We start from the raw sequence: 11677 nt of genomic DNA, 5'->3' as shown, positions 1-11677 counted from the left end.
CCACCTTTCTGGGAAAACTGTGACAATGGTTTACCACCCACATTGTAAAAGCCTCCTTTTTTACATCTAATCTAATCTAAATCTACCCCTCCTTCAGTTTAAAACCATCATATTTTTTCCTGTTGCAACAGGCCCTGTTAAAGTTTGTCTCAAATTTTCTTATAGGCCCCCTTCAAGTACTGAAAGGAGCAGTAAAGTCACTCTGGAGCCTTCTTTTCTCCAGGCTGAACAACTCCAGCTCTCCCAGCCTGTCTCCATAGCAGTGGTGCTGCAGCCCTTGGCACATCTTCATGGCCACCTCTGGATTTGCTTCAGCAGCTCCATGCCCTTGTTGAGAGCCATGGATGCAGCCCTGCAGGTGGAGTTTCATGAGAGTGGAGCAGACAGAATCCCCTTCCTCGGCCTGCTGGCCACACATCTCACAGGACCGGATTTCTACTTCTAATCGTTAGTGTATATGGATAAGGGGGCTGAGGCCCTGTCTCCATACGGTACATAGAGTGTGTGAGCACACTCTCTACTTCACTGAGACACTGGGCTGGGAGCCTACACTGTATCCCAGACACCATGCAGTGCTTAAGCTTCACTCAAGTCAGGTGTAATATAAGCAAGTGCTTCAACTCATGTCCTTGCTCAACCAGCCTCATCAATTCTCTGTAGCAAAGCTGGCAATTTTCTACAAGCTTGTCACTCAGAATCAGGAACAAAACTCCTTAACACCAATTAGAAGTAGGCATTACTTTTTATGGTACCTGATGGACAGGATAATTCTGCCTAAGATGAATGCTTGGCTCAAGATGGTACAAGTATTTATTAGCAAGGATATACATACTCCTGAGAAAAGTGTTACAGTTTGTTACTTTCTGTGGCCACAGGGCTCATTGACTGGATTGGGCCAATTTGTTCCACTGGCCACTATACAACGTTTCATTAATTGTGACTTCTGTGTAATTTTCCACATGCTCACAGGTGCTGTGGTCACCTGGTCAGCCACAGACTGGCTAAAGCTGATGCTTCTTTCGCCCATCCAGCTAAAGGACTGGAAAGGCAGAATTAGCAAATGGTGAGCAGGGTTAGAAGGAAGATGAATAGTGAGATGAAATAGTCACATACCAGTAGATATATGCCAATATCTAACCTACTTGGACATTTGGTGGAAACAGTAGTCGGGCAAAAAGGAGAAATGTTATTGGGGTCCCCAAGGAGGAACAGAAGCCAGCATCACATCTCATGTGATGCAAAACACAACACATGAGAGAGCATGGCAGCTGGAGTCAGAAGTCTTTCAGTTGAAGGTCATGCTTGATTTTACCCCGGGAGATGTGTCAGTCATGGCTTCTCTCTTCTGTGGCTCCTAAGCTGCTCATGGCCACCTAGGGAAGGGGATTCAGTAAGAGAACAATTATTCCAATTTTAGTTAATCCAGGGCACCAAAGCCCAAATTACTCATGTTCTGCTTCTGAGAAGAACAATGTATAACATGATTTCTTAATAATGGTATAAATTGATTCACCTCTACGTCTAGTTCTAATCTCAGTGCTAATGAATCACACTCCACACTCCTCTCCCTGTTACCCCCAAATCAGGGGTCTGGAGTATTCATGTCCTCAGTACTCTCAACATCTGATGACATCCCCAAGCAGCCATACTTGCAGGCGATTCAGTGATTCTGTGATTGCAGAGCTTCATGTTAGGTTTATCATCACTTTGGGTAAGAGCTCCTTTCATCCTATAAAACCTGACTCCTTGCTCCAGGACGTGTTTGAATTGAAGCTTTATGTGTGTTCTTTAGGGCAAGGTTCAAGAAAATATTTAAATACAAAAGCAGGACTTTAATGGATTTAATGGATGCTTTCAGCCAAAAGGCTTTATGAACTGTCCCTGATGATAACCCACAAGGGCTATCAAGTCCCTTCAGTCTAAGGTATATTCACACAAACTAGTGTGTGAAGCAGTCCCTTTTGAAGTCCATTTAGAGATCTGTCCATGATTCACTTTTGTGTAATGTCAGAGCTGGACAGAGAAAGGAGTGACATACACTTGTGCTTTCCAAAGAGTGAATCCAATTCAATTGCTTGTAAAGGCACCTACCTAAACTCACCGAATCTTGTACTTGAAAGTTTTGTTGATCATTTTATTGTTCTTGTATTTTGTCTGAAATACCCGATCTGGAAATATAAGGGGTATTGTAGAATTAGAGAAGTGATTTCCCTGCAGTGTTACAGAACATGATGCTTGGCTGCGAAGCTGACGGGAAAGTTGAAGATTACTGGTTTAATCTGAGTGAGCTCTTGGCGAAAGCCGCAGAGTTCCCGATCGCCGTGACTGCGAAATGCGTCAGGAGTGCCTGTACTTCCACAGGCTTACCCCACTTCCCTTCCCGTCCCGTCCCGCCCAGCCGCGCCGCTGCCGGGAGCCGGTGGGTCTGGGGGAGCGGCCGAGGCTGCTCTCGGAGCAGGGCCTGGACGGGCCAGCGGAGCGCCCTCCCGAGCAACCCCCGCGGCGCCTGCTCGCGGCTCTAGGGGGAAGGGGAGGAGGAAACGCGGTGGGGACGGGACGGGACAAACCCTGCTGACGGTGGCTGCACCCGGGCGAGCGGAGAGAAGCGGAGAAGAGAAGAGGGCTGGTGGGCACGGCTCGGCACGGTAAGGGCTGTGCCGCTCAGCCCGGAGCCTGGCGGGGCAGCGGGCAGGGCAGAGCGGGGCGGCGGGGGGGGGCGGTTTGCTGCCGGGCCCGAGCGCTGCCCTCCCCGGGCCGCTCCCAGTGCTCCAATGCTCCGGCCCCGCCCCGCAGGAGCCCCCTGAACACCGGGAGCAGGTTGGGGCGTTGCGGGCCAGCGGTGTCCCGAGCGGCGCGGTCCCGGTCCCGGGACGGTCCGCAGGAGGCCGTGGCCGACGGTTCCTGCCCTCGGTGATGCGGGCGCGGGCCGAGCGAGGCCGGAGTTTCGCTTCCTCGAGTGTGGCAGGCGGAAGGTGGCCCGTTCCTTAGGGAATGCTCTCAGGAGCCGCGCGGCAGCAGCTCCTCTCGTACCGGCCCTGCCCTGCCCCGAGGAGGGGGTTACTCACTGGAAGCCACGATAGGCATAATCACAGGATTATTCTGAAACCATTGATTACTTGATAAAAGTAAGACGCTAACCTCTGAAATCTCTCCTGCCAGCAGAACACACCGTGCGGTACTATTTCTACTTTGCCAGTATAGAATTCAGTGTGATCTCAATGCCATTGGTTCCTCCTGAAATAATAGTTTGTCGAAGTCTTTTTTGTTGTAATTACTGGTTTTACTCTCTCACAAATGCCTGAGAAATTTGAACAACTTTGAGATAATACTTCTCAGCAGGTTGGTAACCGAGGAAGTTGTTATGCAGACGAAGTTGATGGTCCAAGAAGGTGTTCTGTTAGGGCTTTGCACTGCAAAAATCCGAGTGCTCAGATAAACCTGTATATCCTGCTGGGTTGTTAAAAGAAATAAGCCTTCAACCTGTATTTCATTCTCGGTGCTGCTGACCTGTAGCTGTCTTAGACTCTGATGTGCAGGGAGCCCTCTAAACCACCCGTGGTGTTGGAGGGTAATTGGGGATTTCTAGTGAAGAGGACTGCGTGGGAATTGTTTAATTTAAGGATTAAGTTTTGTCAGATTTCATCAAGAGACTAAGGGAAGGGCAACAACAGATTTGTTTGCAATTTGTAAGCAGTTTTTTACTGCTTACAAATTACCAAAAGGTTTTTGGTTGGTTGGTTTTTTACATACCAAGCAGAGAGGTGGGTTGTTACCTTCTTTTTCTCTAGTACCCAGCCTAATCTTCAAGATTTGGAGTGTGAAACACACTTGCACATTTGCACTGGCTTTATGAAGTGATGGTTCAAATATCTCTTCGAAGTTGACATACAAAGCAGAAGGGACATGAGAGAAATGAAATTGAAAAGCTGAAGTTGTGGTTACATCTACAATACCTACTATTTTGAAGAGGCTTTTTTGTAGTCCAAATGTCATCTTGATGTTTATTAGGAAATTTTGTTTTAATAGATAACTTGAAGGAATACATACATGGTTTTTAGTGTTTTACCATTCACTGTAGTACTTTGTACATGTTATTTGTGCTACAGATTTGAAACTTTAAAAAAAGGAAAGGGATTCTACAAAGTGCTATGAGGACCCGAGACCTGTTCAAATTTGTCTACAGGAAAAGAAAAAAAAAGTGAAAGTGCAGAAAAAGCACAAGTGATCATGTTTAAATTGAAATGGTTGTTCAAAACCACTTGGTGGTAAGAAATGAACATGCAACATAATTTAAAAATAAGTAAATATCAAAACTAGAAGTGTTCATGCTGGAAGTTATGATAATTTTGAAATCTATGAAGAGTGTTCAGCTTGTCAGTGAAGCAGAGCTGAGCAGCAGAAGTAGCTGTGTGTTTAACCCTACCTGGCAAATGAGCACCACACAGCTGCTCACTCACTGCACCCCTGAAGAAGCTGGAAGGGTGTGAGATAACTCATGGGTTGAGACAAGAACTGTTTCATAACTGAAATAAAATAACAAAATATTAATAATTTAATAGTTGTAATGAAAAGGAAAGTAACAGAGGGAAATGCAATCCAGGAAGTGAAGCAAATGGGAACAAGTGCACATCACCAACCAACCGATGCCCAGCCAGTCCCTGAGCAGTATTTCTCTTCCAACAACCTTCTTCCTGGTTTTATTGCTGAGCATGCTGCTTTTATGGTCTGGAATATCTCTTTGGTCAGTTGGGGTCAGCTGCTCTGGCAGTGTCCCCTCCTGGCTTCTTTGCACCCCCAGCCAAAACCAGCGCACCGAGTGGGGGCAGTATCGTGACTCAGCTCTGTTGTTTAGTCACAAGGAGAAAACTTCTCTTTTCTAAAGAAAACAGATCAGTGTTTATTAAAAGTATAACTGTGAAATACTTGTTGCTATAAAAACTTACTGAGTTTCAACATCTTAGACTGCTGTCTTGTTCCCTCTTCATTCTGCCAAAACTGCAGTGTCAGTATGAGAAAGATGCGAAGGAGCAGTGTTTGTCCCAGGCTTACCACAATTACTGCTCCAGCACCTGCAGCTACATGTGTTCCTCTGCACCAGCTCCTGTGTTTGTCCTGGCCACGGGGCTGCCATAAAACCCACACTTGACTGACTACACAATTCCCTTTGTAATACACCTTTCCACATTTCTGCTAAATCTTCTGGGAAGACTGTGGGACTCCTGAAATATATAAACATTGTTGTTTGCTGGTGTATCCCCATGCCGCCAGTGCTGCCAATTAGTCCTGTGTAACCTGGAAGAGTGAACAAAGTTGTGACAAGTTCTTTATAGAAGTGTTTATAGACCTCACTGAAATCCTGATGAAAGCTGTGTTGTGTGAGGAAGATAATCAGCAGTATTCCAGGGACTTTTCCATGGCTCTGGGAGAGTGGAAAGGCTTCTGTCATTGTTGGAAATTTGTGTGCTGGTCTCACCCAAGCTTTGTGTGGATGGAGTGACACCAGCCCTAAACAGATACTTACACCTGAAATTCTTTCTCTTTGCATGTTGTCCTTTGTATCTGCAAATTGCATCAGTACAATTTCCCTTCCTTTATTCATAGTAGTGCTATGGGTAATTGGAGCTCCTATGTAATTTTCATAGCACCATAGCATAGAATTAATATTCCAAATACAGGCTGCCTTTCCCAGGTAGTACTGAGTGAAAAGACTTGCATATGTACAGAAGGATCATGCGTATGACAACAGAATGGAGTGTGGCTCTAGGAGAGCTGTCTGATGGTCCTTAGGAGGAAGGGGAAAAAGGAGATGCTTGGTCAGCACTGGTGGCATGAGACCTTGTTCCATGAAGAGAACGGTGGGCAGACTATGGGAAGTGAGTAGGTGGGGAGGAGGAGAGGAAGTCTGCATGGAAACCACAGTCCTTTGTTGGCAATGGTCAGCATTCCTATCCTCTTCACCAAAATAACAACTGGTGGAGGAAAAGTTGTACTATGAATTCATTAAAATGTAGCTAAGAAGCAAAAATGGCAACCTTAGACATATTTGATAGTTGTAAAAGCTTTGAGTTCAGTTGTACATGCTTGTTTGGGTTTCTTTTCCTTCAGTACAAATACTTCTTTCAAATTACAGCAGAGGTAAATAGTATTTTTTAAATATTTAAACTTCACCACAAACCAGGCTCATGTTGGTTAGCAACTACCATATGTCCTATCATACTGTTCAGTTTTTCAGGTGAACAAGAGGGATTAGGAATAATGTTCTTAAAGAATTAGAGACTGTCAGATAATTTAGCATACTAATAAAGATGCCCTACCTCCCTGCTTTAGTATTTTTAATTTATAAAGGAAGAATTAGTGCTGGGACAAAGTGTAAAAAAAAAAATATGGTGGTAAAAGTCCCTTTTAATCTAGTTATCTTCTTGCTGTTGAGTTGAGTGTAATTATTTGTCAATTGCCCGTAATAAATAATGCCTTTTGTTACGATTTTCTGTCTTTTATGTTTTAGATATAATGGCTACACCAAGTGGCAACCCTGTCCCATCAGCACCACCTTCTTATGAGGAAGCTGTAGGAATCAATATGAACTATCCTCACCCCTATCCCATCCCTGGCCCTGGACAGAAGCCAGATGGGAAGGGAATGAACCCTCCCCCACATATGGGACAGCCTCCACCAGCAAATAACCCCAGTAAGCCTCCAAAACTCTTCTGTACCTCATGTTAAGGTGGTGTCAAGTGGCTGTATAATAGGTACTGTCAGAAGATAAAAATCCTGGTTCACAGGTGTTCACCACCTACCAAAAAATACTATTGAAGAGAATAAGGTGAATCAATTTATGTGAATCCCTCAGTGTGCACTGATATCAATAACATCATTTGGCTTTCTGCAGTTTTTAATGCAGCTTTATTTTTAAGGCAGTGTATTTCTGCATTAGGAAATGCCATGGTGATTTCTCTGGTTTGTATTTCATTGCTTTGAACCCTGAATATTTCAGTTGTATCTGGTTTAGAGAAGTTGATTGCTACTCTTTTTTTCCTGTTCCTCATGGAGTAAACAGCCATTTCTCTGCTCAGTTACTGTTCAGACGGTGTATGTGCAGCAGCCAGTACTGTTTTATGACCGCCCGGTTCAGATGTGCTGCCCTTCCTGTAACCAGGTGATAGTGACACGTCTCTCATATGACTCAGGAGCATTGACCTGGCTGTCATGTGGTGGTCTCTGCCTGCTGGGGTAGGTCAACTCTAATTTGAACTTTTACCTTGACTTTTGTTAGCTCTAATGTGTAACTTTGCTTCTAAGCCTTCATGGTCCAATTAGCCTGCACGTGTGTCCTACAGGACCTTAAAGCAGTTCTGGAACATTACAGTAATGGAGTCCTTAGCCATGTGTGTTCTTCCTAAAGCTTATGGCACCAGTTTTACTCTTGGCTTTTGGACAAAATACATTTTACCTTCTTGCATGTATAAAAAGTGGTAAAGCAGTGTTTTTCTCTTTTTTTGCCTTTGCAGGTGTGTATTAGGCTGCTGCTTAATTCCCTTCTGCATTGATGCCCTAAAGGATGTGGATCACACCTGTCCGAAGTGCAGCGCTCTTGTCGGTTCTTACAAACGTTTATAGGCAGTGTTTAAACATTGATTGATGAAGTTGTTTAGCACCTCTACAAGCTCTCTCTGAAGCTTCATGGAGACTTCCTGTTTTTTCTGTGAATCCTGTCACTGGAAACCAATAAAAAGTAATGTTTATTGCTAGATGGTTTGAATACGCATTTGCTTGAGAGGAATCTCACTTAGGTCTGTAAAAAGCATACCTAATCTGTATGGATCATTCAGTCCAGCACCAGTGGAGAGCAATTGAGTGTTTCTCTTTTTGCTTTATACAGAACAGGCTGGTGATGTTCTTCAGTTAATCTTGTCTCAGACGTGTTGCACATTGTACTTGCATTGAGTCTGTAAAGTCTCAGCACACAACAAGAGGAGGACGTGTATGGAGGACTATCTAAGCTTGTGCTTCGGCAGCAGCGCTCTTTACAAACTTGTAGGGAGCTGCCTCAGAGACAGGTGCTCCTCTTTGAAAAAAGAAATCGTTTGTTGTCATCTTTTCATGAGCACTAGAATTCATTTTAAAACTTTTATAGTTGGAAGAGAACCAAACCTAGAGGCTTTTTACTTCTCGAAGGTTGCTTTTCCAAATGGACCACTCAGGTTGTGCAAAAATAGTGATTGAATCTAGTATCTGAATTTTCTTGCCAGTTTCAAGTCTAGTCATGTCTCTAATCTGAAGTAAAGATGTTCATATAGGAGATATTTGTTCAGTGGCTTTTGTTAGGCTGGAGACTTTTCTATTGGTGGTTGAAAGTCTGTGTAGTGTTTTCTTCACCCCAGTGGAAATGTCCAGAGAGCTGTGGTTGGAACATTGGAAAACTTCCTTTATGTAAATCAGCTGATTGATCATAAACAAACCTCAGCCTTATCTTAAGGCTTGAATTCCACCTGAAACACATAAATAAAACACCTAGGCTTTTAGTTGTTGGTCTGCATGTTAATTATTGTTTTTTTATTAAGAAGGTAAAATGTTTGTCAAGGAGTTTCTCTGATTTTTCTAAACTAAATGACAAATAAGTTCTGTTTTTAGAAGCTTTAAGCTGGATATGCTAATTTAAGATGATAATCACAAAAAATTAGGGAATGAGGCTCTGAAGGTTGAGGTGATTTCTGTGTCATAAGCAACTTGATCAAACAACATTTTGATGCATATCACAGAATCCAAATCACAAAATCAGCTGGGTTGGAAAAAAGCCTTTGAGATCCTTATGTCCAATCTGTGTCCTAATGCCACCTTATCAACCAGACTGTGGTGCTGAATACCACACCCAATGTTTTCTTAGTACTTCCAAGGACAGTGACCTCACCATCTCCCTAGGCAGTCTTTTCCAATGTCTGATCACCCTTTCTGTAAAAATCTTCTTCCTAATGTCCAGCCTAAATGATACCTGTCCAAAAAAGGCAGACAGGCGTTTAAACAAGGCTGTGTTGGTAACACTGTATTAGTATCTGTAAATGTAAAAATCTAAAATAAATACAAAAAAAAAAAAATACTCCATTTACTGTTCTTGCCAAATGTGCCTTCTGTAAATATTTGGTGTAAGTTAGTTTTTCAGGAATCTTCCAACACTTTATATTTGAAATCCAGTAATTCTGTAGATCATGTACAATCTCTAGGCCTTGTCTTAACTATGTTTTCTAAACTGCTGCTGCTTTTGAGTCAGTCTGCAAGTGATTTAAGAGTTTCCTTGTGTATTTGGAAAAGGTTTCTGGTCTACTCGTGCCGTAAGAATGTATGGATGCTGAATGCGAGAAAGCAGGCAGGTAGCACAGTGTTTGTGTGAAATCAAGTCATGTAACTTTCTCAGACTGGCCTGAGAAAGTGTGGGCTGAGAAATATAAGGAGGAATCCAAACAGTCCTTAGAGAAGGAAAACAATCTTTGCAGGTGTTGTTTTTCGCCTTGTTTACTTGCAAGAAATGGTCAAGGGGTGTTTTTTCTAACTGTCCAGTGATGGTGATGTGTTGGTTTAATGACCAGTGAAAGTTTCACCTTTTTGGACCTTCTTGGACCTGTCTATAAAAGAAGATAGGGAAGAATAAAACTTGCTCTCTTTTGCAACCAAGCCAGAGAGTCTGTGTCATACTTTCACTGTTCCTAATACAGTGCAACAAGAATGTACATCAGCAGCTACTAACTGGCAAGAGAATGATGGAGATAAAAAGCTGGTAGTTTTGTAGTTTTCCATCTTGATGATGTGGTACCAACAAGTGCTTTTGTCTGCTGGTGCACCACCATAGTGCTCTCCATGTTCTTGAAGGGCATGGGTGATGCTGCATTGAATTTTCTGTTTTGGTGACATGAACAAGTCCTGTGCCTTACTGGGAAGCAGAATTCCCCACAGGGTGTCACAGAAAATGTGATTCTTGCCAATTTATTGTTAGAGCAAGACAGAAAGAAGCAATGAAGCTCGCAGTATTTCCAAACTTGGGATTTGCTTGCATGGTGGGGAGGATTTTTAATTATTTTAGTACCCCATCAGTCTGGTCCGGATAATCCTGCCATATATTCATTTGATAAGTCTTCCAATTGTTATTCCCTTAGTTCCCCTTTTCTCTCCAAAGTGATGGCTGGAAAATCTGAGGTGGTAGCACCAGAATGCAAAACACCAAAAGAAATGTTTTGATTTATGTGCACAGTCCATTGATTCTCTTTAAGTTCCTTGCATGGATTGAGAATAGGACACACAATGTTGGCAGCTCTTCCTTCTAATTCAGCATTCTGCACAGTTTTCTGCTGCCCTTTCTATAGCTGTGTTTCCTTAAATGTAAAGCCTGTGTTTGTTCTCTTGTGTATGGAATGATCTACAGACTGTGCCAAAGTAACCTGCTTTGTTAAACCTACCTTGGACAAACAAATGCAGGATATAACTTGCTTTGTGTGAAAGCACTTTGTGTTTGATTATGTTGAAATTACTGTTTGTTTTTAAAACTGACTCTGTTTAAAATAAAAACTGTGTCTTTCCTATCTAGTGCTTGTAATTGGAAAATGATAATATTTGGAATGTTTCCAAACACATGGATGGCTAAAATGTTAAGTGAAGAAAGTAGTTACAGGGAGAAATTTTTCAGAGATGGGCCAAGTCTCTGATAAATGGCATTGTCTGCCTTGCAGACCAACTGTCCCACACAGAGCCACACTGAAAATGTGTTGTTTTCCTGCAACTCGGGTACTAGAAATATTTTTTCAATTCAAACTGTTGGGTAAAACTTTCACTTGCAATGCAACTAAACATAGAGATATATGGCTCCATGTTCACATACCAGGAAAATATATCAAATATCACTGCACTCAGTAGGAAAGAATCGCTGCTGATCATGTGAGAATACACTACTTTCAATATCTAAATTTTTGTTTGGTTGGGTTTTTTTTGAGGTGCAAAAAGTACAGGAAGGCAAGGTTAATACTGAAACAAGTTTGTTTCAATGCATTGATATTTATTATTTTTATTAAGCAACTTCAGGGTTATTTTGGTAGTGAGTGTTGTATGAATAGTTTTTCCTTGGAAAGGTAAACTACAGAAGGAGCAATGTAGACTATATGGACTCGAGCCATTTTCACATAAAGAAGAAGCACAAGCCTTCTGAAATCCTCCAGCCTTACATTACAGATTCAGGTAAAACCTTCCCTACACCCACTTTCATGAGCTTTCCAGGATGACTTTGCTTTTTGTTACACTTTGATGGTGTTATTTTCATTAGGCTTCTAATTTTAATAGACAGAACTTGCACAATGTTCAAATTCTGATGAGGCTTGAGCCAGAAGGAAATAAAACTTGTTTTGTCATGCAAAGAGGATCCAAAATAAAAGTTGTTAAAACAAGTAAAAGGCAGCTGATACCCCTGCAAGAGGGAGTTGTTAAGCAACTTCAGTGGTTTGAAGAAGCTGCTATTTATTGCAGTGTTTGTGAAAGCACTTCCGGCAGTCTAACCAGGAGGATATTTTTTTAAGAAATGATTGGTCTACTCAAACCTAGTTAATAATACAGTTATAATATAATCCATAACTGAGCAGCAGGAGGTCAGTAATGGAGTACACAATGTCGTCCTTGGCGTAAAAACTAAGATGTGCAAGTC

At 42.4% G+C, this 11677-nt stretch overlaps 1 protein-coding gene and 1 long non-coding RNA gene across 3 annotated transcripts; one reads left to right on the top strand and one right to left on the bottom strand.

The window, feature by feature from the left end:
* Window positions 1-787: 787 nt before the first annotated feature.
* LOC107211341 lies at window positions 788-2656 on the bottom strand. Its single transcript, XR_001524148.2, has 3 exons — window positions 2568-2656; window positions 2092-2168; window positions 788-1373 (listed from the first exon to the last, which is right to left on the bottom strand). It is a non-coding gene; the product is annotated as an uncharacterized LOC107211341 (long non-coding RNA).
* LITAF (lipopolysaccharide induced TNF factor) lies at window positions 2394-10568 on the top strand. 2 transcript variants are annotated; one of them, XM_015643264.3, is made up of 4 exons: window positions 2394-2645; window positions 6506-6688; window positions 7074-7230; window positions 7509-10568. In XM_015643264.3, the coding sequence occupies exons 2-4, from the start codon at window positions 6511-6513 to the stop codon at window positions 7615-7617; spliced, it is 444 nt and encodes a 147-aa protein (XP_015498750.1). In that variant the 5' UTR covers window positions 2394-2645; window positions 6506-6510; the 3' UTR covers window positions 7618-10568. The 2 variants fall into 2 exon arrangements, with proteins under 2 accessions (XP_015498750.1, XP_015498751.1); XM_015643265.3 differs by lacking the exon at window positions 2394-2645 and adding an exon at window positions 2767-3125.
* Window positions 10569-11677: the final 1109 nt, after the last annotated feature.

The sequence above is a fragment of the Parus major genome, chromosome 14 (genome assembly GCF_001522545.3).
Source record: "Parus major isolate Abel chromosome 14, Parus_major1.1, whole genome shotgun sequence".
NCBI lineage: Eukaryota > Metazoa > Chordata > Aves > Passeriformes > Paridae > Parus > Parus major.
Note: the sequence above shows the minus strand (reverse complement) of the source record. Positions and strands in the feature narration are given on the sequence as shown.

What these genes read in the sequence shown, in the direction of transcription:
- LITAF (XM_015643264.3), top strand. Translation starts at nt 6,511, where the DNA reads ATGGCTACACCAAGTGGCAACCCTGTCCCATCAGCACCACCTTCTTAT. An exon ending in TCCACCAGCAAATAACCCCA is followed by an intron (nt 6,689 to 7,073) that starts GTAAGCCTCCAA and finishes TTCTCTGCTCAG; the next exon opens with TTACTGTTCAGACGGTGTAT. An exon ending in GGTGGTCTCTGCCTGCTGGG is followed by an intron (nt 7,231 to 7,508) that starts GTAGGTCAACTC and finishes TTGCCTTTGCAG; the next exon opens with GTGTGTATTAGGCTGCTGCT.